This window comes from Sus scrofa, chromosome 6, assembly GCF_000003025.6.
Source record: "Sus scrofa isolate TJ Tabasco breed Duroc chromosome 6, Sscrofa11.1, whole genome shotgun sequence".
Classification (NCBI taxonomy): domain Eukaryota; kingdom Metazoa; phylum Chordata; class Mammalia; order Artiodactyla; family Suidae; genus Sus; species Sus scrofa.
The window spans coordinates 48747979-48775443 of NC_010448.4; the positions used below are offsets into that span (position 1 = coordinate 48747979).

General features: G+C 53.4%; 1 protein-coding gene across 3 annotated transcripts in view; it reads left to right on the forward strand.

Annotated features, from left to right (window-relative positions):
* Positions 1–27465, forward strand: part of SPTBN4 (spectrin beta, non-erythrocytic 4) — an 82961-nt gene that overhangs the window by 18140 nt on the left and 37356 nt on the right. For all 3 annotated transcript variants that reach the window (XR_002344657.1, XM_021094394.1, XM_021094395.1), the window contains 15 exons: positions 1402–1575; positions 3542–3633; positions 4646–4726; positions 5875–5990; positions 8724–8836; positions 8932–9119; positions 9193–9310; positions 9578–9736; positions 10618–10920; positions 11783–11933; positions 15281–16226; positions 17541–17678; positions 20330–21080; positions 22339–22541; positions 26526–26616. Coding sequence is in view for 2 of the 3 variants with exons in the window: in XM_021094394.1 (XP_020950053.1) it covers positions 1402–1575; positions 3542–3633; positions 4646–4726; positions 5875–5990; positions 8724–8836; positions 8932–9119; positions 9193–9310; positions 9578–9736; positions 10618–10920; positions 11783–11933; positions 15281–16226; positions 17541–17678; positions 20330–21080; positions 22339–22541; positions 26526–26616 (3624 nt within the window). In the remaining variant the exon portion in view is untranslated. The remainder of the gene's footprint in view (positions 1–1401; positions 1576–3541; positions 3634–4645; positions 4727–5874; positions 5991–8723; positions 8837–8931; positions 9120–9192; positions 9311–9577; positions 9737–10617; positions 10921–11782; positions 11934–15280; positions 16227–17540; positions 17679–20329; positions 21081–22338; positions 22542–26525; positions 26617–27465) is intronic.

Here is a 27465-nt window from a genome sequence, read left to right on the forward strand (position 1 = left end):
GGGGAGCCTGGGGTGTGCGAATGGAGATGGAGGCGGGATTCTGACCTAAAGGAGGGCGGTGATTCGGGGCGGGACTCTGGGCTTGGGTGGGGCTCCGTTGGCAGGGGTGGGGCTATTGGAGAAGGGAGGAGCTTTGTCGGAAGGGACTGGCCTCCATAGTGCAGTGGCAGCAGGCGTGGCTGTAAAACTGGGTGGAGCTCAGGGGGTCCCTGCAGGAGGGCGCGGTTCTCATCAGGTGCGGGGGCCTTAGGTTGCGGGAGTCTGGGAGACAAACAGAACCTTTGTGTGGGCGTTGTACGAGTTGCAGTTTTATTTCTGGGCTTGAATGGGGCTTCATGGCAAAGGAGGGGCTTCTGATGGAGCTAGAGATGGATTAAAGGATCAGAGCCTGGAGACCAGAAAGTTGTGAGGGCCATGACCAAAGAATAGGAACTAACGCCCTTGGAAGGAATAGAGCTATGAGCAAGGGGAAACTTTATCCAGTTTCTTGGGATAGACAAGATGGAAGATACTATAAGAAAGGGAATGTGATATAAGAAAGGGAGTGGTAACAACAACAACAACAAAAGACGGTACAAATGCTCTTTACATATATAGAAAACCTGGTCACTTTGCTGTACAGCAGAAATTGGCACAACATTGTAAATCTGCTATACTCCAATACAAATTTTTTAAACAAGAAAGGAGGGGAGGGGTTCCCTTGGTGGCTCAGCAGTTAGGGAACCCGACTAGCATCCATGAGGATGCGGGTTCGATCCCTGGCCTCACTCAGTGGGTTACAGATCTGGTGTTGCCGTGGGCTGTGGTGTAGGTCGCAGATGCGGCTCGGATCTGGCGTGGCTGTGGCTGTAGCTCCGATTCGACCCCTAGCCTGGGAACTTCCATATGCTGCAGGTGCGGCCCTAAAAAGCAGGAAGAAAAAAAAAAAAAAGTAAGGAGGGGAGTCCTGGGGTGGGGCAGGGCTTGATGGAAAAGGGCGTGGCGCTAAGCAGGGACCTGAAGAGAAGGAAGTGAGGGATGTGGCCATGGAACTAGTGGCAAAACATTGGTGGCCTGGGGCAGAGATCTGATGGAAGGGGTGGGAATACGGCTACAGGCAGGGGGCGGGGCTTCATAATAAAAGGTGTGACTATCAGGTTGGAGGTGGAGCTTCAGGTTAAGGGGTCGAAACAGGAACTTGAATAAGCTGTGAAAATAACTTGGCTGGAAAGGATCTGGCTCTGAACTGGGCAGGGCTTCTTTAGAAGGACTGGGTCCTGGGTCTTTGATGAGACTGAAGGGGCGTGGCCTGTGCTTGGCTGTGCAGTTGGTGGGGGCGTAGTTATGCGGTGGAAGGGGCGAGGTCGAGGGCAAGGTGCCCTAGGCCTGGCCCCAGATCTCCTCATGTCCCTGTCTCCCTAGCCAAGGCCCACACGTGGTCGCATGAGGATCCACTCGCTGGAAAATGTGGACAAGGCACTGCAGTTCCTGAAGGAGCAGCGCGTGCACCTGGAGAACGTGGGCTCGCATGACATCGTGGACGGGAACCACCGGCTGACCCTGGGGCTGGTCTGGACTATCATTCTGCGCTTCCAGGTGATCCCCACATGACCCCAGCCCCAGCTCAGCCCCCTTCCCGGGGTGGGGACTCAGGAGGGTGTCCCTCACCCACTCATTCATTCATTCCAAAAATATTCCTTTTTTTTTTTGTCTTTTCTAGGGCCGCACCCACGGCAGATGGAGGTTCCCAGGCTAGGGGTCTAATTGGAGCTGTAGCCGCCGGTCTACGCTAGAGCCACAGCAACTCGGGTCCGAGCTGCGTCTGCAACCTACACCACAGCTCACGGCAACGCCGGATGCTTAACCCACTGAGTGAGGCTAGGGATCGAACCCGCAACCTCACGGTTCCTAGTCGAGTTCGTTAATCACTGCGCCATGATGGGAACTCCCTCCAAAAATATTCCTAATGTGCTCCAGGAACCCTGGTCCAGGTGGTGGGGACGAAGATGATTTTTAAAAATTCATTATCACCAACATCATTATGATTTTGCGTATTTTTTACTCTGTTCTAAGCACTTGGCATTTAATACACACAACAACCCCATAAGTTAGGTACTTCTAATTATCCCATTTTACCAAGGAGGAAACCAAAGCCCAAAGAGGTGAAGTAATATGCTGAAGGTCACACAGCTGGGTAGTGGAGCTGGAATTCAAATCCAGGAAGTCTTGCTGCAGTTCAGAAACAAAATAGACCAATTTTGTCTTTAGGTAGCAAGACATGGGGGTGGGTGTGTAGATAGATAATAAATAAACCAATGTGTAAATAAGCCATATATGGGAAAAGGACCAATTCTAGGCAGAGAAGTAAAAAGAATTATGCAAAAATGAATTTTTTTTTTTTTTGCCTTTTTTTAGGGCCGCACCTGCAGCATATGGAGGTTCCCAGGCCAGGGGTCTAACTGGAGCTACGGCTGCCAGCCTACACCACAGCCACAGCAAGTCAGAATCTGAGCCACGTCTTCGTCCTATACCTCAGCTCATGGCAACGACGAATCCTTAACCCACTGAGCAAGGACAGAGATTGAACCCACCACCTCATGGTTCCTAGTCAGATTCGTTTCCGATGCACTACGATGAGAACTCTGAAAAGAATAAATTATGTAAAGTAGTAAAAAGGATAGAAAATATGCAGCTGATGGTGATGAGATTTTAGCCTTGGTGACCAGAGAAGGGCTTTCTGAGAAGCTGATGGCTGAATGACATGTGATGAAGGGAGAAAGCATCGCAGGAGGGGCACAGCAAATGCAAAGGCCCTGAGGTGGGAATGAGCTTGGCGTATTGCAGGTACAGAGGACCAGGATGGGAGTTCCCATTGTGGCACAGAGGAAGCAAATCCTACTAGTATGCATAAGGAGTCAGGTTCCATCCCTGGCCTCCATCTGTGGGTTAAGGATCTGGCGTTGCCGTGAGCTGTGGTGGAGATTGCACATAGGCTCTGATCCTGCATTGCTGTGGCTGTGGTGCAGGCTGGTGGTGGCTACAGCTCCGATATGACCCCTAGCCTGGGAACCTCCATATGCAGAGGGTGCGGCCCTAAAAAGAAAAAAAAAAAAAAAAAGAAAAAAAAGAAAAAAAAAGAAAGAAAGAAGACCAGGTTAGAGACTTATGGTTAGAGAAGAGGGGGGTTGTTGCGGCAGGCAGGCCCGAGATGAGGCCAGGAGGGTTGGCCGGGCCTAAGTGATCTGTAATTAGCAGTTTGGATTTTATTCTAAGACGGGGAGAAATTCAAGAGCTGTTCTCTAGAGGAGGGCATACTCACATTTAGAAAGATCCCCTTGGATTGGGGGTGGTTGAAAAAATTGGGAAGAGACTGGAGCTAGACCAGAGTAGGGCTACAGGGAGGTGAAGAGGGAGCCCAACAGGAAAGACTCTCTCAGGAGGGGGCGTGGACGTGCCACAGGGGATGGGGACAGGGAGAGGGGTGGTGCCCCCACCCCCAACTCTTCTGCCAGGGTTGGGTTGGGGTGCCAGGCCCCAGCAGCCCTGTTTTGTATCCTCACAGATTCAAGTCATCAAAATCGAGACTGAGGACAACAGGGAGACTCGCTCAGCCAAGGATGCACTGCTCTTGTGGTGTCAGATGAAGACGGCTGGGTAAGCCTGCCGTCCCCCCGCCCCGGAGAGCCGGGCCCCAACCAAGTCCTCAGGGTCAGAAGTGTCATCTGAAGTTAATGAGCTGGTAATGACCTCTTCTGACCTTGACAAATACACTTGTGTGGAAGGGCCAGGTTCAAACTTAGATTCCTCAGAGCACAGTGCCGGGAGGTGGTGGGCTGTCCCCAGCCTGTGCCCTCTTCTCCCCCATCTCATCCCGCACCTCTAGAGGCCTCTTGTGCACCTGTGTGGACCCCCAGCCCTATTCCCGAGCTCTGCCTCGCCCCCACCCCTGAAATAGCCACCCCCTCAGCCCGGGGGCACGCGGCCGGGCTCAGACAGCTCAGGTAGGAAGTTCAGGGCCCTGGTGCCTGCAGGAGGTTGAGAAGAGGGGTGCACAGACACCACTGGGCATGTCCCCTGGTCCCCTAACTCTCCGCCCAGTCGAGAGGGGCCTGGCCTGAGATTCAAGTGCCCTCCAGAGAGGAGCCCTGGGCGGCAGGAGGGAGGGGCAGGTGTGGATGGGGGCGGGGTTTTCTCTGGCCCTGGCCCTCCTGGGGCTGTCCGTCTGTCTGACTGTTCTTCTGGTTCTTCTGTGTGTCTGTCTCTGCCTTTGGGACTGCTTTTCCTTGTTCCTCTCCTCCCCTCCCTCCCGGCCTCTCTCCCCTCCTCCTCTCCCCGCTTCTGTCTGTATCTTGCTCTCTGTCGCTTCCTCCCTTCTTCGTCTTTCCTTCTTTTTCTTCTTCCCTCTGCTTCCCTCTCTTTCTTGTTCCTCTCCTGTCTCTCTCGCTGTCAATCTCTCTCTCTCTCCGTCTGCCTGGCCCTCTCTATCTATCTACCTATCATCTGTCTATCCATCAACTGATCCACCTGCCTGCCTTCTTATCTGTCATCTGTCTTCCCTTATCTGTCCATCAATCCATCTCTGTCTGTCTCTTCCTCTCTCCCTCCTTCCCTGTTTCCTCCTGACTCTCTCCATCTCTGCTTCTGTCTCTCCCTTCCACACTGTCAGTTACCCTGAGGTCAACATCCAGAATTTCACCACCAGCTGGCGGGACGGCTTGGCCTTCAATGCCCTCATTCACCGGCACAGGTACCACCTGGCCTGGGGCAGCTCGGCCCCAGTCCCCACCCCTCATCCCTCGGGTACACACCTGTATGAGGATATGCACGGATGACACACCCAGACACAGGCCCCGCCCCCTCCTCTCTGCACACATGCACATTCCTGTTCACACACATGCTCTTACACACACGTACACACAGATGCACACACACAGGCCCCAGCCAGGCCGCATACCCTGTGCATACATGGAAACACACGTGTGCTCTGGCACGGATGTGTGTGCACACATATATTCATATATATATATACAGCTTATACCTGTGCCTACAGCTTGGCTGCCCCCAGGATGGGCTACTCACTCCCCACGGATGGTCCAGTGCCATGGCCAGTGCAGGAAGTGGGCGGCTCTTCACGGTGAGCCCCCAGGCCCCCCTCGGGCTCCCTGCACACCTGCCTGTTCACACCTCAGGGCCTGGCGCTGAGCTGCCCGCGGAGGGGAGCCCCCTGGATTGCACCCACATCATGATTGTCCATGTGACAGACTGGGGACACTGAGCCCTAGAGACTGGGGGCCACTTGCTCTGGTGTGAGGAAAGCCAGAACCCACACGCACACACTCATGCACGTGGGGGGAGACCCAGCCCCACCTACACCCCCAGAAACGCACGAGCTCTTAACTGGGCTCCTGCTAACAATAGGGACATTTCCTGAGTGTGCCCAGCCTTGTTCTAGGTGCTTTCTGACAAGTCACTTAATGTTCGGTGACCCTACAGGGTGACCCTATTACTCTCCCTATTTTATAAACGAGGAGACTGAGGCACAGAGAGCTGCGGCTGCTCACCAGAGCAACGGCCAGGAAATGACTGAGCTGGGGTTTGAGCCGGGGGGCGGCTCCAGACCTCGTACTTACAAGTTCTACTTAATAGTGTACAGAAACACACCCACGTAGACACGCGTGCAACATGAAGTCAGACACACGCATGCCCTTGTGCAGTGCTCACACCACAGCTAAATGCTGCACAGACATGCACAGGCACACACGGCTTTGGTCTTGGCTGGATCGCATTCCTCTTGCCCTCGTCCTGGGTGGGACTCGGACAAGGACGTCATTTCACCCATTTGCCCACCGGCTTTGGAGCCTGCCTGCTGCCTGCCCATTCTGTGCCCCTGCTCAGGCCTGATCTCGTGGACTTCAGCAAACTCACCAAGTCCAATGCCAACTACAACCTGCAGAGAGCCTTCCGCACAGCTGAGCAGCACCTGGGGCTGGCACGCCTGCTGGATCCTGAGGGTAAGCCCGGCATGGCCCCAGCCCAGATTTCCTCTGGGGGGACTCCAGTGCCATCCCACACTCAACCCCATCCTCCTGCCACACTGGCATTTCCAGTTCCAGCTCCCTTCCAGCCCCTCCCCTTCCTCATCTCCAATCCCACCCCCTTCCCATCCCTACGTCCTTCTCTTTCTCCATCTCTGTCTCCAACCCAACTGCATCTCTAGTCCTGTGTTCAACTTGACCCCCTTCCCTAACCCATCCTTAGTCATCTCCCCCCAAAACCCAACTTCCCTCTCTCCCTAACCGCAGCCCCATCCCCAGCATTATCCCCATCCCACCCCAGCCCCATTCCCAGCCCATCCCTATGTGTGTCCCCATCCACAGTTCTGTCCTCATCCTCAACCTCTTTCCCATTTTCAACTGTCCCCAATCCCACCACTGACTTCAACCTCATTCCCAATCCATGACCACATTCAATACCAATCCCCTGTCTCTGGAATAGTTGCCACGATCGTACCCCACCCATCCCCCAAATCCAGCATGTTGTTCCCTTTTCCTGAGCATCTACTGTGTGCCAAGGACATGGCTGGGAATTGTATCAACACTATTCCCTTTCATCCTCACGCTGACCTGATTGGCTAGAAGTCCTGTTTAAAGTGATAGGAACGAAGACTCAGATGTGCAGTCACTTGCCCAGCATCACAGTGAAAGCCCAGTAAACAAGATTTTCAGAATTCATAGTCTTGTGTGTTTTTTTTTTTTTTTTGGCCACACCCATGGCATATGGAAGTTCCTGGGCCGGAGAATCGAATCTGAGCTACAGCTGTGATCTATGCTACAGCTGCAGCAACACAGGGCCCTTAACCCACCCTGCCACCAGGGAACTCCCAGAATTCATGGTCTTAATCATTCGTCTATTCTGCTTCTTTTTTTTGTTTGTTTGTTTGTTTGTTTTTTTGCCATTTCTTGGGCCGCTCCTGCAGCATATGGAGGTTCCCGGGCTAGGGGTTGAATCGGAGCTGTAGCTGCCAGCCTACGCCAGAGCCACAGCAATGCAGGTTCTGAGCCGCGTCTGCGACCTACACCACAGCTCACGGCAACGCCGGAACCTTGACCCACTGAGCAAGGGCAGGGATCGAACCCACAACCTCATGGTTCCTAGTCGGATTCGTTAACCACTGCGCCACGACGGGAACTCCTATTCTGCTTCTTATAGTGTCTGGCATATAGTGGGTATTTATCAGATGTCAGTTCATGAGATGGGGAAGAATAAGGGCCAGGTATAATGTGGTGCATTCAATGAGGAAATTAAAATGATAATCAAGATTTATTGGACGATGAGATCCTGCTGTGTAGCATTGAGAACTATGTCTAGATACTTACATTGCAACACAACAATGGGAGGAAAAAGTATGTATACATATATGTGTAACTTGGTCCCTGTACTGTACAGCGGAAAAAAGAAAGAAAAAAAAAGATTTGTTGGAGTTCCCAGGTGGCCTAGCAGGTTAAGGATCTGGCCTTGTCACTGCTGTGGCTTGAGTTTGATCCCTGTCCTAGAAACCTCCACATGCCATGGGCACGGCCAAAAAAATAATAGTAATAAGATTTATTGAGTTTCTCCTCTGTGCCAGGCTATTCTTTCTGCGTTTTTTTCTTTTTTTTTCTTTTTGCCATTTCTTGGGCTGCTCCTGCGGCATATGGAGGTTCCCAGGCTAGGGGTTGAATCGGAGCTGTAGCTGCCAGCCTACGCCAGAGCCACAGCAACTCGGGATCCAAGCCGCGTCTGCGACCTACACCACAGCTCATGGCAACGCCGGAACCTTGACCCACTGAGCAAGGTCAGGGATTGAACCCGCAACCTCATGGTTCCCAGTCGGATTCGTTAACCACTGTGCCATGACGGGAACTCCTCCTTTGCATTTTTTTCTTCTTCTTTTTATTTTATTTTATTTATTTATTTATTTATTTATTTATTTATTTATTTATTGTCTTTTTGCTATTTCTTTGGGCCGCTCCGCGGCATATGGAGGTTCCCAGGCCAGGAGTCGAATCAGAGCTGCAGCCACTGGCCTACACCAGAGCCACAGCAAAGCGGGATCCGAGCCGCATCTGCAATCTACACCACAGCTCACGGCAACGCCGGATCGTTAACCCACTGAGCAAGGGCAGGGACCGAACCCGCAACCTCATGGTTCCTAGTCGGATTCGTCAACCACTGTGCCACTACAGGAACTCCTCTTCTTCTTTTTAGAGCTACACCCACGTCATATGGAGGTTCCCAGGCTAGGGGTCCACTGGGAGCTGTAGCTGCTGGCCTCCAGGTAGTTTACTTAATCCTGTGAGGAGGATTCCCATTGGGCAGATACAAAAACTGAGGAACAGAGAGGTTAGTTATCTTATCCAAGGTCACACAGCTAGTGAGTTCTCCCCCCCTCCACCTTCAGTCCCTCTGTCAGGGTGCTTGCTGTCCTGCTCCCTTACTCCCTCTCTCTTTTTTTTTTTTTTTTTTGTCTTTTTGTCTTTTCTAGGGCCCCTCCCACCGCATATGGAGGTTCCCAGGCTAGGGGTCTAATCGGAGCTGTAGCTGCCCGTCTATGCCACAGACCCAGAAACACCGGATCCGAGCTGTGGATCCTTAACCCACTGAGCAAGGCCAGGGATCAAACCCTCAACCTCATGGTTCCTAGTCAGATTCGTTCACCACTGCACCATGACGGAACTTCTCCCTTACTCTCGTTTCCCCGCCAGATGTAAACATGGAGGCTCCAGATGAGAAGTCCATCATCACCTATGTGGTCTCCTTCTACCACTATTTCTCCAAGATGAAGGCTCTGGCCGTGGAGGGGAAGCGGATTGGGAAGGTATGAGGAGCTGAGGAGCGGGGTGGGTGGGGCCTGGGAACGACACAGGGGCATGTCTGGGCTGAGGCCAAGCCCATCCTCCTTTGTCGGGTCAGGTGCTGGACCAGGTGCTGGAGGTGGGCAGGATCATGGAGCGCTATGAGGAGCTGGCGGCCGAGCTGCTGGCCTGGATCCATCGCACCGTGGGCCTCATCAGCAACCAGAAGTTTGCCAACTCCTTGAGTGGGGTGCAGCAGCAGCTTCAGGCTTTCACGGCCTATTGCACACTGGAGAAGCCTGTCAAGTGAGGCCCCGCTTGGGAAGGGAGGGGGGCAGGTTGGGGCGGGGAGCAAGGCTCCTGAGCTCAGGCTCCTCAGGTTCCAGGAGAAGGGGAACCTGGAGGTGCTGCTCTTCAGCATCCAGAGCAAATTGCGTGCCTGCAACCGTCGTCTCTTTGTGCCCCGGGAAGGCTGCGGCATCTGGGATATCGACAAGGTGAGGCCGAGGAGGTAGAGGAGATGAAGGGCTGCTCTGTGTAGTTGTGTAGGTTGTGCACTGCTCAAGGGAGCCATTCACACTGCAAGAACATGGATTGGAAATGCGTTCTGAGGGCTTTCCAGCAGTAAAGGCTCATGAGGAAGCAGCATTTCCTTCCAAGTTTGTTCAAAGGTGCCATAAGTGCTGGGACTGACCTCAGACAGAGACACAGGGCCATTAAACTGGGGCGAGTTGGAGTCTGACTGCCTCCTCCTGCCTCCCTAGGCATGGGGCCAGCTGGAGAAGGCAGAACATGAGCGGGAGGCTGCCCTACGGGCCGAGCTGATCCGGCAGGAGAAGCTGGAACTCCTGGCCCAGAGGTTTGACCACAAGGTGGCTATGCGGGAGAGCTGGCTGAATGAGAACCAGCGCCTGGTGTCCCAGGTACCAGGGCGTAGGGCTTGGCTCCGGGGGAAAGGGAGGAGGGTGGGGCTAGGCCCTGGGCCTGGGGAGGGAGACTTGATCTCCTGAGCAACAGAGAAGTGTTGGATTCGTCTCCTAGGTGACACATGAAGTGTGGGCTTGCTCTCCAGGGTAATAGGAGAGTGAGGCTGGTCTCCAGGGTAACTAGAGGAGCAGAATTAGTCTCTTCAGAAATAGGCAGAGGATTTAATTATCTCTTAGGTGACAAAGGATGTTGTTATCTGGTGTGTCCAGGGTAACTCAGGAGGACAGAATTGGCCTACAAAGTAACAGGATAGGGAATTCCCGTGGTGGTGCAGCGGAAATGAATCCAACTAGGACCCATGAGGTTGCGGGTTCGATCCCTGGCCTCTCTCAGCGGGTTAGGATCCAGCGTTACTGTGAGCTATGGTGTAGGTCGCAGACATGGCTCAGATCCTGCGTTACTGTGGTTGTGGGTGTCGGCTGGTAGCCGTAGCTCTGATTAGACCCCTAGCCTGGGGACCTCCGTATGTCAAGGATGTGGCCCTAAAAAACAACAACAACAACAAAAAAAAACCACACACAAAAACCCCCGAAGTAACAGGATAGGGTAAGCCTGGTCCCTAGTCTCTAGGGAATGGAATAGAATAATGGGGCCTGTTTCCTGGGTAACAATTTTAGGGTTAGAGATGTAACAAGGATGGATGGGGCTGGTCTCCAGGATAACTGGGCATGGTGAGCTTGGTCTCCAGGGTAACAAGGAAGGCCGGGACTGCTCTAACAGGAGCAGGTGGGGGAGTTTTGAGGGTCTCCCAGGGTCCAGGTAACAGGTTGACTGCTGAGGCGACATGGATGAGTGTCTGTGGCCTGCCCTGCCCCAGGACAACTTTGGGTATGAGCTGCCAGCAGTGGAGGCAGCCATGAAGAAGCATGAAGCGATTGAGGCAGACATTGCAGCCTATGAGGAGCGGGTGCAGGGCGTGGCGGAGCTGGCCCAGGCATTGGCGACTGAAGGCTACTATGATGCCCGCCGGGTGGCAGCCCAGCGTGACAGTGTCCTGCGCCAGTGGGCCCTGCTGACTGGGCTGGTAGGTGCCCGGCGGACACGACTCGAGCAGAACCTGGCCCTGCAGAAAGTCTTCCAGGAGATGGTGTACATGGTGGACTGGATGGAGGAGATGCAGGTGGGGACCGGATTGAGGGCCAGGGATGGGGATGGCGGGCCAGGCGGGGAGGGAGGGGTATATACTGAAAGAATCCAAGATAGAGAGGGAAGGGGAGGGAGACAGAAAGAGATATAGAGAAAGGGAAACAAAGGGGAAGATGGAAGATACAGAGAGAGACAGAGAAGCAGAAAAAGAGTGAGAGACAGAGAAATATCTGGAGAAACAGATAAAGAGACATCATGGGGAGTTCCCTGGTGGTCTAGTGGTTAGGATTTAGTGCTTTCACCACTACAACCAGGGTTCAATCCCTGGCCTCGGAACTGAGATCTCACATCAAGCCGCCAAAAAAAGCAGAAATAGGAAGACAGATAGATTAAATCAGAGGAAAATTAGGACCCTTTGAGAAAAAGAGAAATCGGAGAGAGAGAGCTGGAGAAGCAGAAACAAAGGTAGCAACAGAAATCTAAATGGCTACAGAGAAAGATTCAAGGAGATGGAATTCATTTGAGAAAGAGAGAGACCTACGGGAGATAGAGGGATACAGAACAAGTTGGAAATAAGAAGGATGGAAGCAGAAAGAGGGATACAGACACAAAGAGAGACCTAGAGAGAAAGAGGGGTAGAGATGGAGAAGAGAAAGGGGTGAAGGCAGAGGGAGACAGAAGAAAGAAGTGGAGGCGTAGAGAGGGAGATGCCATGGCGGAGACCGAGCTCAGCATTGTGGCGACGATAAGAGATGGAACATTCAGAGATAGAAACACAGAGATAGAGACACAGAGACAGAGATCAGGGTCCAAGCGGCGGAGCAGAGGGCTGGCATGGGCAATGGGGGGCTGAGAGCTGATGCCGAAAATCTGCTCAGGGCTGCCCCTTCTTGTAGGCTCAGCTGCTGTCCCGGGAGTGTGGGCAGCACCTGGTGGAGGCTGAGGACCTGTTGCAGAAGCATGGACTGCTGGAGGGGGACATCGCGGCCCAGAGTGAGCGGGTGGAGGCTCTCAACGCTGCTGCCCTGCGTTTCTCCCAGCTGCAGGGTGAGTCTGGGTTTGGAGATCGGGGTGGAGACTTTCAGGGCTGGTGCTAATAGAAGTAGAATGTCTCCTGAGAGACAGAATGAAGGAGTGAGCTCCCTGTCTTGGGAGGCATCCAAGCACAAACTAGGATCACACTCCATCAGGGATATTATGGGAAGGGAATCAGTGTCTTGGGTGGGAGGGTGGACCATGTGACTTCTTCCTGCTTTGAGATGCTGCAGTAATAGTTGGTGTTTATTGAGCACTTGTTATGTGCTAAGGCTTTCACAAGTGGTTCTCGGTGAATACCATAAAAAGGCTGGATAAGGTAATTGTTGTCAAGGCCTGTTCAGTGTCAACCAATAGAAACCCAATTCAATTAACTTAAGGAGGAAAGGTGAATGTATCGGCTGATGTACCTTAATGTGCAGGAAGGGATGAGTTTTGCTTCAGGTATGGCTGGATCCAGGGATAGTTCAGTGATACTTTTCAGACTCCATCTCTCTCTGACTCTAGTCTTTATGTTTATGTTGGGCAGTCTGTCCCCTTGTGGGGTAAATCTGGGCTCATCCATCCCCATGTTTACATCCCAGCAGCTTCACAGACCCAGCAAGGGACAGGTCCCTTTCTCCCAATATTCTGGCAAAAGGGCCGAGGAAAGCTTTCATGAGTCCACTGTGGGTTCCATTCCCATCCCACAGCCAAGCATTATAAGATCACCCCAGGCTATACGGTGATCTAATCGGCCACATCTATGTGACATGCCCACTGAGGGCCAAGAATGGGGTAAGCTCCCTCCGAAGACATGACCTGAGGAGGGAGGTGGGGCGCCATGAGCAGAAGCAGGGGCATGGATGCCGATAAGCAAAACCCAGACCAAAACCCAAACATGAGGCTCTCATGTTGCTGATGTCACTGCCCTCCAGCCAAATACCACAAGCTGAGTTTGTTGCCTCTTTGCAGACACCAGGGGGAACCATGAAGCATCCCAGTAAGAAGATGTTAAGAAGGGCTCGTTATAGGATGTGGGCTTGTGTTAGGTGATGTGGGATGATTTATTGTTCTGTATTTTGCTGAAGATTGGATGCTGTCAGGAAGTGGAGGTAATTAGATGATTGCTCATCTTAATCATTTTTAATCATGCAGAGTTCCCGAGGAGGCACAGTGGGTTAAGGATCTGGCATTGACGCAGCTGTGGCGTAGGTCACAGCTGTGGCTTAGATTCGATCCCTGGCCAGGGAACTTCCATATGCCGTGGATGTGGCCAAAAATTAAAGAGAAAAATCCAGGTAGTGGAAGGAACGGGGTTGGCAGGAGTGGTTTACCTTGGGTGTGTGGGGGGAGGTGGGTGGCTGTTTTGTGGTTTGCGCAGTGATCTTGTTTTGTGTGCACTCAGACGTGATGGGGGAACAATCCTGTCTTCACGGATGGCCGTCTCGATCGCAGGTGGCCCTGTCTGATGCTGTGTCCTAAGCAACTGTGACTGAGCGCTGGCAGCATCAGGGCTGCTCTTTTTCTCAGTGATGAGGAAACCGGGGCCTAGAGCCGTAGAGCTGATACACGGGTTTTGAGACTGGTCTGTCTCACTCCTTTCTCTGGAGCCACAACCCTGGGGAATCCTGAGGCACTGTTGGAAAAGGCAGAGGCTGTCGGGCTTGCAGGATGGTTGGCGAGGTTCTCACCCTCATGGGCTGGGTCGTAGCTTAAGAGCAAATGTTGAGGTCTGCTTCCAAGCCCCAGTGCAGACATCCCCATCCTAGCTCAGCCTGTCACCAACCTCACGACATTAGTGGTGACCCTCTCCATCGTCCTTCCTTTGCTCTTACAGGTCTTTGTCCAGGAGGCTCCCCTCTGTCTTTTCCTTGTGAGGTCTTGGCTCCTGGTGACAGGGCATCAGCAGCACCATGGAAACAGCAAAGAAGCAAGTGTAGGGTGTGTGTTGTCATGGTGACAGGAGGCAGCGCTGCCTGATAAGTGGTCCAGAGTGTAGCCTCCTGAGCCACCACTTCTTAGCTGATCCAGGACAAGCAGCTTCCCTCCCTGAGCATGAGTTTCTTCATCTGCAAGAGGGGGTCAAGAGGGTACTAGCCTCATAGGATGGTTATCAGCATTAAACGACATTGTGTCCGAGTAAAGCCTGGATACATAGTCACCGTTGATGGTTGATGTTTATGATTCAGTTGGATGCCTTGGTATTTGGGTCAATTTTAGTGAATGTCCAGAAATGCAGAAATCCTGCCCGCCATCTAGGACAGTGTCTCTCACACTGTTTTGACCCAGTAAGAAATATACATTTACCTCATGACCCAGAGTTCACAGGCACATGGGCAGACACACACACACATACAGACACAAAGCCTTTATAAAACAAGGCTTCCGGAGTTCCTGCTGTGGCCCAGTGGAAATGAATCCAACTAGTAACCATGAGGTTGTAGGTTTGACCCCTGGCCTCCCTCAGTGGGTTAAGGATCTGACATTGCGTGAGCTGCGGCGTAGGTTGCAGACCCGGCTTGGATCTGGTGTTGCTGTGGCTGTGGTGCAGGCAGGCAGCTCTAGCTCAGATTTGATCCCTAGCCTGGGAACCTCCATATACAGCAGGTGCAGCCCTAAAAAACAAACAAACAAACAAAAAACAATGCTTTCCCATGCCTTTGATATTTTCTATTCATTTTATTCTGTTTCATTAAGGAAATGGGGGCTGCGACTCCTTAAGTTAATCTCACAGCTCTCAGTCTCAAACTAGAGGTCCAGGAGGAAGCTGAAATATTTGAAGACAAAAAAGAGTTTAGGTCATCACTAGGTTAATAGATTAGGCAACAGAGGATGAAAGAAGGAACCCAGCATAGCCTAAGGGTAGAGACGTTTCATTTGATCCATTTCTGAAGGAAACACACAATATATATTTCCACCAAAACATGCAGATTCTAGGATTCTCTAAATTTCAGTTTCTACCCATCTTTCAATCGATAAGTCAGTGTTTTCATTTAGCCACTGCTGTGGGCTCCACCCTGTGCTGGGCAGTGGTGGGGACACTGTGTGATGGAGACAGCTCCAGGCCCTGCCCTTATGGGGCTTCCAGTCCAGTGGGGGAGACAGACTGGCAGTGAGAGCCGGGAGGGGTCAGAGCTGGGATGAGGAAGAAACAGGCATAGTGGTCTAGGCTGGGATGTGGGAAGCGAAGTCTGGGAGAGCCAGAGAAGGCGTCTACTCTAGATTTGGGGTGTCAGGAAAGGCTGCCCGGAGGAAGGCACGTGTAACCTGGCATTTGGTGAAATCGGGCCAACGTCTAGGCAGGTGGTCCGCACCACCCTCTCCCGGGCGCCTCCTGGCCCGTGCCCAACCCGGATTTCCCCCTTTTCCTGGCCCAGGTTACCAGCCCTGCGATCCGCAGGTCATCTGCAACCGTGTGAACCACGTGCACGGCTGTCTGGCGGAGCTGCAGGAGCAGGCGGCGAGGCGGCGCGCGGAGCTGGAGGCCTCGCGCAGCCTGTGGGCTCTGCTGCAGGAGCTGGAGGAGGCCGAGAGCTGGGCCCGTGACAAGGAGCGCCTCCTAGAGGCGGCGGGCGGCGGCGGTGCGGGCGCGGCGGGCGCGGCGGGAGCGGCGGGCGGTGCACACGACCTGTCCAGCACCGCGCGCCTCCTGGCACAGCACAAGATCCTTCAGGGCGAGCTGGGAGGGCGGCGGGCGCTGCTGCAGCAGGCCCTGCGGCGTGGCGAGGAGCTGGCCGCGGCTGGTGGCGCCGTGGGCCCGGGCGCCGAGACGGTGCGGCTAGCCGGCCTGGCGGAGCGCGCGGCGAGCGCGCGGCGGCGCTGGCAGCGGCTGGAAGAGGCGGCGGCGCGGCGCGAACGGCGGCTGCAGGAAGCACGGGCGCTGCACCAGTTTGGCGCTGATCTCGACGGCCTCCTGGACTGGCTTCGCGACGCCTATCGCCTAGCAGCCGCGGGCGATTTCGGCCACGACGAGGCATCCAGCCGCCGCCTGGCCCGCCAACACCGCGCGCTCACCGGGGAGGTGGAGGCGCATCGGGGGCCGGTGGGCGGCCTGCGGCGTCAGCTCGCGTCCCTGGGGGGCGCCAGTGGCGCCGGGCCACTGGTGGTGGCCCTGCAGGTTCGCGTGGTAGAGGCCGAGCAGCTCTTCGCCGAGGTGACTGAGGTGGCTGCCCTGCGGCGCCAGTGGCTTCGGGATGCCCTCGCTGTCTACCGCATGTTCGGGGAGGTGCACGCGTGTGAGCTGTGGATCGGTGAGAAGGAGCAGTGGCTGCTCGCCATGCGTGTGCCCGATTCACTCGACGACGTCGAGGTGGTGCAGCACCGGTGAGTGTGCAGTGGTCCCCTTCCTCACGCACAGCCTCGCCTTCCTGGTTCAACAGTTTCCACGTTCACGCACCCGGAATCAGGGATTCCAGTAAAATGGGAATGATATTAATCCCAATGGCGATCTCACAGGCTTCTGGAGAGCAGTAAATGACTTCATTCCAGGAAAATAGTTAGCAAATGCCTGGGTCCAGGGAGCCTTCCAGAAGCTTTGCTGTTATTACTGTGAGGCTCAGAGTCACCTGGCAAGAAATTCACTGAAGCTCCTCCAAGGATGCCCCAGCCTGAACCCTCCCCTGGGACTCCCACTGCCCTTGCATAGATGTGGCCTCCCTAGCTCATAAAATTGCTTTGGCCCTTGTCCCTTTCTCTTCCCTCACCTCACTTCACATTTCCTCACGTTACCATCCAGATTTGTCTGTTGGCAGGTTTAGTAACGGATTGTTAAATTAGTGGATGAACCTCTGCCTTTCTCTCTCTGAGCGTGTTCACCCATCCACTCATTCAGTGGGTACTTATTGAGCTTTTGCTCTGTTCCAAGTCTTGGGCTGGGCATTGCTGGAGACACAGGCTTGGTTGCTGCCATGGCTGTGCCCACAGTTACCCAAGCCACAGCACTGGCATTGTTTTAAACAAGGGAGGACCACAGCGAGCTTAACACAGATCTCCCTGGCTGCTGTGTGGAGGGTGGGTTGGAGGGGGTGAGAATGGTGGCTGGGAGCCCGGAGAGGCAGCTGGGGTGTGGACCCAGGTAGGAGGCGACAGGATTGGACCAGGGCAGAAGCCCGAGTGGATAGGCCATGGGGGCAGACGGGCTTGGTGGAGATGGACAGGAGTTGTCCAAAACAGAGCCCAGGGCACTGGCCTCCCTAGATGGGGCTGTCCCTGAGACGGGTCCCTAGGTGGGGGGGACTGAGAGGAAGAACAAACTGGGAGAGATGCTGAAGCCAGTTTGAGTCACAGCAGGAAGCCCCGAGGAGGTACACAGCAGGCTTCAAGGTTGGAGACAGGTTCAAAAGGAACAAGGTTGAGGCTGGAGTCAGGTATCGAGTGATGAGCCAGGGTTAAGGACTGAAGCTGTGGGGATGGTAAGGTGGCCCAGGCAGGGTTGAGGGAAACTCAGAGGGCCCAGAACAAAGCCCTGAGGAATCTAACATTTAAGTGGCAGGTAGAAGAAGAGGAGCCACCAAAGGAGCCTGAGGAGGTGAGGTTGAAGAATTAGGAGGATAAACAGGAGAAGGCAGCGTCACAAAAACCCATGAACAGGACCCAAGGGTCCAGGATTCTCTGAGTGTGTCCATCCTTCTTCTGCAGATTTGAGAGTCTGGACCAGGAGATGAATAGTCTGATGGGCCGTGTCCTGGACGTGAACCATACGGTCCAAGAGCTGGTGGAAGGAGGTCATCCCAGCTCAGATGAGGTGCGCTCCTGTCAGGACCATCTCAACAGCAGGTAGGTGGGGTGGGGCCTGGGGCTGGAAGTCCTTGTGGGTATCCCATACCAGGTCTTCCCATCATTCCTCATTCACTCAACTGTGAAATCAAGAGTGGGCAATTTCAGAGTTCCCGTTGTGGCTCATGGGAACCAGCCCGCCTAGTATCCATGAGGATGAGGGTTCAATCCCTGGCCTCTATCAGTGGGTTAAGGATCTGGCATTGCTGTGAGCTGCGGCTCCAATTAGACTCCTAGCTTGAGAATTTTTATATACCGCAGGTGTGGCCCTAAAAAGCAATAAAGAAAAAGAAAAAAAAAGTGTAGTTTCAGTATATTAGACTCTTCAAAAGAAATTTATAAAAAATAAAAGAATGTGTAATTTCCTTTTCTTTTTCTTTTTTTTTCTTTTTTTTGGGGTGGTCTTTTTTAGGGTTGCACCCATGGCATATGAAGGTTCCCAGGCTAGGGGTCAAATCAGAGCTGCAGCCACTGGCCTACGCCACAGCTATAGCAATGCCAGATCTGAGCCTCGTCTTCAACCTACGCAACAGCTCATGGCAACGCTAGATCCTTAACCCACTGAGTGAGGCCAGGGATTGCACCTATGTCCTCGTGGCTGCTAGTCAGATTTATTCTGCTGAGCCATGACGGGAACTCCAAAAAAAATGTGCAATTTCAAATCCCTGAGATGGCAAGGGCACTTAGTAAATTAGCAAAATCTTGGAAAAAAATGTTAATACCCAGTGCTAGTGATGATGTGGTAAAATGAGGATACAGTAGATTTCAATGAGCTATGAACTTATTTGTTCAGAAATGATTTATTGAGCATCTACTATCTGCCAGAAATTTTTCCAAGCACTTGTTTTATCTCCCAAATAACCCCAATTTCCATGACAAAGTTTCCAGAATTCAGAACTCTTTAACAATAGTAACAAATTAAATTTTCCCCCTAGAACACCACCCGCCGTTCTTACGGTGTGGGGAGGGTTCATAGAGAACAACACAGATCCAGAGGGGTGAAATCTTTATCCAAGTTTACTCAGTCTAGTAAGTAGGAGTCAAACCCAGCTATACCTGAATCCAGAGTGGGGCCTCTCTCTCTCTCTCTCTTTTTTTTTTAAATGGCTACACCCATGACATATGGAAGCTCCCAGGCCAGGGATCATATCTGCGCCACAGCTGACACCAGTGCCACAGCTGTGGCAATACCAGATCCTTAACCTGCTGCACCACAGTGGGAGCTCCAGAGCTGGGGCTCTTGAGCACATATATTCAGTCTGCAGGGGTATAAATTATGTTCTATGTTCGGGAGGAGGAAACCGGGGCTCAGAGAAGCGAGGGTAGCCCAAGGTCACCCTGCAAATTAGAGAAGATCAAGCCTGGTTCTGAAGTGGGATTTGTTTGACTCCAAAGACTGCCTTTAACTGCAGTGCTCTAAGATCCCAATACCCAGTGATTTCCAAGCCTCTGCAGCCTCAACAATCCCAGGGTGCCAGGGCCTTAAGAGATAATGACAGCCAGAATGATTTACAGCATTTAGTGAGATTATGTTCCAAGTGCTTTAGACTCATGATCCCATTAAATATGCATCGAAGTGGACTTAGGAATTCCTGTCGTGGCACAGTGGAAACGAATCCGACTAGTATCCATGAGGATGCGGGTTCAATCCCTGACCTCGATCAGTGGGTTAAGGATCTGGCATTGCCAGGAGCTGTGGTGTAGGTCGAAGACACAGCTTGGATCCTGAGCTGTTGTGACCATGGTATAGGCTGGCAGCTGTAGTTCTGATTTGACCCCTAGCCTGGGGACTTCCATATGCCGCAAGTGCGGTCCTAAAAAGCAAAAAAAAAAAAAAGAAAGAAAGAAACTGGACATAATTATCCCCATCTTCCAAATGAGGAGACAGGATGAGAGAGGGGAAATAAATCATTTGCCCAAGTTCACGTGGCATTATCCAGGCAGAGCAGAACTTGAGCTTGGGTCCTTCTGATTCCAGAGTCCTAATCTCTGTCCTTGTGGTACGTCCATTCTAGAGGGGACAGATGTCACAAGCTGGCAGTTCTCACACTCTGGTTTCACAATGCTTTGCACTCTTAAAAACTATTAAGGACTCCGAAGAGTTTGTTTTAGTGGGTTCTATCCATCACTATTTACTATATTAAAAATTAATACTGAGTAATTTTAAAATATGAAGCTGTTAAAAATAACAACAGTAAACTTATTATGTTAACGTAACTAACATTTTAAAATTAAAAAAATAACAATCTTTCAAAACAAAAAAGTAGTGAGAAGAGTAGGGTTGCTGGGCGTTTTTGCAAACCTTTTAAATGTCTGGCTTCAGGTAGCTGAGGTCTCAGGTCTGCTTCTGCCATGTCTTTGTACGGCAGCCTCTGGAAAACTCCACAGTACACTGGGGAGGAAATGAGAGTGAAAAGGCAAATAGCATCTTAGCATTTTGATGAAGATAGTTTTGTCCTTGCTCAGATTACATTTTGAGAACAGCTGCTCTAAGCAAATGTGCTGGGTCGAGTCCATTTTACACAGGCAGAAACTGGGGCTCGGTGAGATAAGGTGACATTCCAAGGTCACACAAGGGCGGAGTTCTGTGGGCCCTCCACACCCAAGAAGGGTCCCTGTCCTCCTTAAGCCGCCCTGCTTCCCCTGGGCAGGTGGAACCGCATCGTGGAGCTGGTGGAACAGCGCAAAGAGGAGGTGAGCGCAGTGCTGCTGGTGGAGAACCACGTGCTGGAGGTGGCGGAGGTGCGCGCCCAGGTGCGGGAGAAGCGGAGGGCGGTGGAGAGCGCGCCCCGCGCCGGCGGCGCCCTGCAGTGGCGCCTTAGCGGCCTGGAGGCCGCTCTGCAAGCGCTAGAGCCGCGCCAGGCGGCCCTCCTGGAGGAGGCGGCCCTGCTGGCTGTGCGCTTCCCGGCTCAGGCTGCGAGGCTGCAGCAGGGTGCGGAGGAACTGGGCGCTGAGTGGGGCGCTCTGGCCAGCGCGGCTCAGGCCTGTGGCGAGGCGGTGGCAGCGGCTGGGCGCCTGCAGCGCTTCCTGCACGACCTGGACGCTTTCCTGGACTGGCTGGTGCGGGCCCAGGAGACGGCGGGCGGCGGCGAGGGGCCCCTGCCCGGCAGCCTGGAAGAGGCGGACGCGCTGCTGGCGCGCCACGCCGCGCTCAAGGAGGAAGTGGACCGGCGCGAAGAGGACTATGCGCGCATCGTGGCGGCCAGCGAAGCGCTGCTGGCGGGCGACGGCGGCGAGCTGGGCCCAGGCCTGGCGCTCGACGAGTGGCTGCCGCACCTCGAACTTGGTTGGCACAAGCTGCTCGGCTTGTGGGACGTGCGCAGGGAGGCGTTGGTCCAGGCGCACGTCTACCAGCTCTTTCTGCGAGACCTACGCCAGGCGCGCGCCGTGCTGCGCAACCAGGTGCCCGCTTCTGGGCTCACGCGGGTGGGGTCTGAGGCCTCGGGGGATTTGGGGGACAGGGAGATGTATGGAGGAGTGTGTTTGCGGGGACCCCTGGGTTCGCGGCTTCTGATGTCGGGGTATCTGCGGGTAGCTGGGTTTGTGGGGGTGCGTGTAACAATTTGAGGATCATGATGGGTGGGCTGGTATCTTATCTGACGGGACAGTTTGTGGATTATTCCGAGTGAGGATGAACGGTTGGATGTTCATTGGAGCAGCTTCCTGGGTTTGTGGATTGTCTGGAAGGAAAGAAAAGAATGCGATTGGTGACGGGTTAATGGGGTTCAGAGAAGATCTTGGGGTGGATAACAGGATAAAGGTTGCAGTAGTAGGTAATTCAGCCTGAGAGATTCTGAGAGTCTGTGAGTGACTGTGGATTATGTGGTTGTGGGGGCCCAATAGATTAGCTTCTTATTAGGGAGGGCGATTTGCAGATTTTCTGGAAAGGTTGATGGCTTGAGGAATGAAGTGCAGAGGCAATCTGGGTCAGCTGATCCGGTTTGGAGATCTTTCTGGGATGGGAACGGAATATGAGCATTTGGACAAGATAGAACACGCAGTTTTCAGATTTTCCAAGAGTAGGTACCAACTCTTGGGGATCATTTCTGAAAGGGCGGCTCCCTGTACTGGTGATCAAGAGAAAGCTGACCCGCCCATTTTACGACTCAGAAAATGAACCCCAGAGAGGGAGAGGACACCCTTGTAGTCATCCAGCACCCAGGTCAGCCTTCATCAATTAACCAAATAGTGACTGCCCCCTCTGTACCAGGTCCTATTCTGGGGCTGAGCACACAGGAAACAAACACAAAATCCCACCCTCATGAGCTGATATTTGTGTGTGTGTGTGTGTGTGTGTGTGTGTGTGTAGATGATAAACAAGTAAATGCATGTATAAAGTCATGTCGGGAATATGCTACAAGAAATAACAAAGGCGTGTAAAGGGATGTGGCCGAGGGAGGAAGAGGATATTTTTGGCTGATGGTCAGAGGCCTGAAGAAGGCGAAAGAGCCAAGAATGGGGCTATCTGCAGGAAGAGAGACTACTGGGCAGAGGGACCGGCATGGGCAAAGGCCTCAATTTGGGACCATGCCTGGCATGTTCGATGCTAGAACACAATGAGCAAGGGAGAGGAGAGTGACGGCAAGGCAGGCTGGTGGCGTCTCCCGGGCCCTGGGTTGGCACAGGGCTGACCTGAAAATCACCCCTCCCCCATTCCCAGGAGGTGGCACTGTCAGGGCTGGATCTGCCCGGCACCGTGGAGTCGGTGGAGGAGGCATTGAAACGGCACCGGAATTTTCTGACCACGATGGAGCTGAACCAGCAGAAGATGCAGGTGGCCGTACAGGCTGCCGAGAGCCTGCTGAGGCAGGGCAATGCCTACGGGGAGCAGGCCCAGGAGGCCGTGGCTCTGCTGCTGGAGAAGTAGGTCCCTCAGAGCCCAGGGGCATAGGGGGTGGAATCTCGGCACAGGGGAGGGTGAGGGGGCTAGAATTCCCTTCCTTTCCATCACTTTTCTGCTTCTCTGCCCCTCTCTGATTTCTGTTCAATTCCCTGTTGTTTTAGATTTGATTTAAACTGATGTTCTGGGGACAGGTAACTTGGGTTTGGTAACCCGAAAGCTGCAGAAGGATATACAGTGAAGTTTGTTGGAGTTCCTGTCATGGCTCAGTGGTTACGAAACTGACTAGGATCCATGAGGATGTGGGTTTGATCCCTGGCCTCACTCAGTGGGTGGGGATCTGGCGTTGCCGAGCTGTGGTGTAGTTCCCAGATGTGGCTTGGATCTGGTGCTGCTGTGTCTGTGGTGTAGGCTGGCAGCTGCAGCTCCGATTGAAGCCCTAGCCTGGGAACTTTCGCATGCCGTGGGTGCAGCCCTAAAAAAAAAGAGTTTCTCTCCAGGCCTGCCCTCAGCCTGGGATGGCCTGATTAGTTGTTAAAATGTTAACATCCACTGTGTGCCAGGCACTATTCTAGGCCATGAGCAAAACAGCAACACCCACCACACCCCCACCTCAAAAAAAAAAAAATCCCAGCCCTCAAGCAGAGTCCTTTATAGGGTTTTATTCACTTCTTTCTCTGTCATTGTCACTGTTTCTGCCCTTCCTGATGACCTCAGCTTTCTCCTCTCTGGCATGAGTGAGGCAGGAAGAGAGCCCAGGACCCCTCCTTCTGCCTTCTGTCTCCTGATGGAAATCACATCCGGCCCTGCCACCACCAGCCGCAGCCCTGAGACCCCAGCCCCTCTTCAATCTGGGGATCAGGTGTCCTTTTCCCCTAAATTCACGTAGGACAAGGCTGGAGTTTTCTAGAGGAAACTTTTACGGGGATTCTCATTCTGAAGATGCAAATTCATGATCTAGTGCCCCCAGCTCCAGGCCTGACTCCTTCCTTCCTACACTCCACATTTCTTTTCTTTTCTTTTTTTCTTTTTGGTCTTTTTAGGGCCGCACCTGCGGCATATGGAGGTCCCTAGGCTAGGGGTCGAATCGGAGCTCCAGCTGCCGGCCCACACCACAGCCCAGCAGCGCAGGATCTGAGCCACGTCTGTGACCTACACCATAGCTCACAGCAATGCCGGATCCTTGACCCACTGAGTGAGGCCAGGGATCGAACCCGCCACCTCATGGTTCCTAGTTGGATTCGTTTCCACTGTACCATGATGAGAACTCCCCACATTTCTTAAGTATCTGCTCGACATCAGGCTCTGCAGAATAAGGAGGAGGAGGATGGAGGGCTATTCCTTCTGAGTCACCCCTCCATTCCTTTTTGGTCAGTAATTGCTCCTTTCATTCTATTGTTTATTCATTTATTCTTCAGCCAGTTAAACAGGTACTGAGTCCATGTAGTGTTTCAGGCCCTCGTGTGGGGTGATGCAGCACTGACCAGGGCAGATTCCTGCCATCAGGGAGCTTGCACACTGTCTGACAAGGATGGGCCAGAAATGGTCAGGGCTGGGATGTGGGAAGCACAGGCAGAGCGGGCAGTGGGATGGAAGAGACGCAGGGGGCTGTGGGAGCCCTGCGGTCAGACAGGGCCAAGTCTTAGTCCCAGCTGGTCCTTTCAACCTGTGAGATTCAGGGCACATCCTTTCTCTCTCCATGTGCCTCAGCTCTCCTGGAACCTGGCCCAGCCCAGCATGCAGGGTGCTCTTGTGTGCATTTGGCACATGAGGCTCAGAGAGGGAAACAGACTTGCCAGAGGTCAGCTCCCGGAGACAAGGGATTTTCCTCATCCCTGGGACGGATGCTTGACAAACTGGCCAGTGGAGGCCTGGAGGGACTGAGTTCAGTTCAATTTCAGAGGCCTTTCCCATTCCTGGTTCCCGGGCTGAGTCTGGGCAGGGAGTTGGTACTTTGCTTGTCTCGACCCCTTCCCGCCTCTGCATTCAGCTCCGCCCCTAGTGCTCTTGGTACTTTTCTCTCACAGGCTCCGCCTCTTCGCCTCCATCTTTCTGTACATCTACGCATGTCTGTTTCTTTCCCTCTCTCTCTGTTTTTCCTGCTTCCACCTGCATCTCTCTCTTCTGCCTCTCTCCCTCTCAGACATTTTACAGCTGTTTCTGCCCTCTCCCTTTCTCTCTGCCTCTACGTCTCTCTTGCTTCCTTTCTTTTTCTTTTTTCCTTTTTTGGCTGCCCCATGGCATATGGAGTTCCCAGGCCAGGGATCTGATCTGAGCCGCAGCTGTGACCTAAGCCGCAGCTGTGGCAGCGCCAGGGACTGAACCTGCATCCCAGCGCTCCCAAGGTGCTGCTGATCCTGTTGCGCCACAACGGGAACTCCTCTCTTGCTTTCTGTCATTCATCAAATGTGTATTGAGCACCTACTGTGTGCCAGCCCTTTATTCTACGCATTGGCGATACAGATGTGAAGAAACTAGACAAGAGTCCCTGCCCTCATGGAATGACATCCAAATGGGGGAGACAGATGAGATAAGTACCTGACACACACAGTGTGTTAGACAGTGTCAAGTGTGAAGGGGAACCTTAAAGGAGAGAGAGCCAGAAAGTGTGGGGGAGTGGTCAGGAGGGGTCTCCATAAGAGGGTGACATTTGAGTACTCTTTGGGGGGAAGAGCATTCCAGGCAGAGGAAATAGCCAGTGCCAAGGCCCTGAGCTGGGAGTCACTAGTTCAAGGCACAGCAAAGTGGGACCCCCCCCCCGACCCCAGCCCTCCCCACCAGGCCTCTTGGGCACTTTGCCCTGTACTGTGGGCAGGAAGCCAGGGTGCCTGGGGCTGCAGTACCTGCCAGCTCTGGCACGGTGTGGCCTGGGTCCAGCCTGACCAGTTCACTTAGGTCAAGGGCCTGCGCCTTGCTTCCTTCCTGTGACTCCAGCCCCATGTCCCCACACCTTGCTGATACCCTCTCTCCAGATCGGTTGCAGCCATCTCTGTCTGGTGGTGTCTTTTACTGGTGGCATCTTACTACATCTGTACCTGTCCCTTTCTGGGCTGTCCCTCCCTCCCTCCCTGGACTTTCTCTGTCACTTTCCCTCCCTCTGCTTCCTTCTCTACTGAGCGCTCTCTCTCTCTCTTTCGCACTACCCTCACTTTATTTTTTTCCTTGTCTTTTCCTATTTTCTGTATCCCTGGGTCTCTTTCTTTTTCTCTGTCTCTGTCAATCACTCCCTCTTGAGGTCTCTGCTTCTCTTTGTCTCTGGTCTTGTGTCTGTGTGTGTTTTTGTTCATCTCTCTAAGCTTTTTTTTTTTTTTAATTTTTTTATCTTTGGAATTTTTTTTTTCTTTTCTTTCTTTTTTTTTTTTTTTTTGTCTTTTCGATATTTCTTTGGGCCGCTCCTGCGGCATATGGAGGTTTCCAGGCTAGGGGTCAAATTGGAGCTGTAGCCGCCAGCCTACGCCAGAGCCACAGCAACGCGGGATCTGAGCCGCGTCTTCGACCTACACCACAGCTCATGGCAACGCCGGATCGTTAACCCACTGAGCAAGGGCAGGGACTGAACCCGCAACCTCATGGTTCCTAGTCGGGTTCGTTAACCACTGCGCCACGACGGGAATTCCTCTCTAAGCTTTTGTCCTGTCCCATCCTCCCCAACTCTGAGTCTGTCTCCCTCCTGATGCCTCTCTCTAGTTGTCTCTCATTCTCTAAGTTTTTGTCTCTGTGTCTCTTACTCTGCCTGTAGGTCTGTTATCTCTTTCTCTGGGATTGTGTCTCTCGAAGTGTCTGTATTTCTTTCTTTCCAGATATCTGCCTCTGTCCCTCTCCCATTCTTTCCCTTTCACTCTCCCACTCTCTCTCTCTCCCTCCCCATCTTCTCTCCAGCTCTGTCCCTGGCTCTGCCTGTTCAAAGGTCCCAGGTTCCTAGCCCTGCCAAACTCAATGCCTTCACAGCCCTACTGCCAGCGCCCCCAGCCCCAGGATTCCCCCAACTCCTATCTCCCCATCCCCAGGAGCCAAGAAAACCAACTACGGGCCCAACAATGGATGCAGAAGCTTCACGACCAACTTGGGCTGCAGCACTTCCTCCGAGACTGCCACGAGGTAGGAATTCCAGCTGTGCTGGACCCAGGGTCTTCTTTCGTAAGGAGGGAAGCGCTCCTGGTCTGAGGCCGGTGGGGGCGGGGACGCCCCGTCTAAGTGGGTCGCGGAGCGATGTTCACTTTGTGCCGCCAGGAGGCGTGCGGAGCCTGGCCTCAGTGCGCATGCCTCCCAAGGCTCCACCGCCCACGCGGGCGCCCGGGGAAGGAGGGAGGGGCCTTGGGCGCCCCTGGCAACGGCGCGCGTCCGCGCATACGGGTCCGCGGGGACGCGCGCTGATCTCACCTTTTCCTCGGGAGATTAGTGAGAAGCGCCCTGCTGGGGAGAAGGACTGGAGGTGGGAGAGAGGTGGGGGCACGCACTGGTGGGTCAGCAGCCCAGAGGACAGCTTCAGTCAGAGATAGTCCAGGACCGAGACGTCACCCCTTTAAAAGTGTCCAGGAATCAAGCTCTACCCTTTTAGTAGACCATAAGGATGGTCCCATGTCAGAAGTGGTCCAGGTCCCTTTCCGCATTAGAGATGGTTGAGGAGACACACTTCCTCTCTCTCCGTTCCCTGCTTTCCAAAGAAACTCTTCTGGGCTCCAAGCACATAAGCTATGGCCCCAGGAAGAGATAGATGGTCAGTAAATATTTTCCAAGCCCCAACCCGAGATGGTCCCGGCCGCATCTGTCTACCTGACCCAGGATCATTAGCACCCCCTCCGCAATGATACCGTTCTTAAGTTTCCCCCACCCAAAGATGGTTCCGGAACCAGGCCCCAATCCCCCCAGTTAAAGATGATTTGATTCCCTCCATGGTGAACCCCCATGGTAGCTTGTTCTTCCCACACATGAAATGGTCAATGGCTT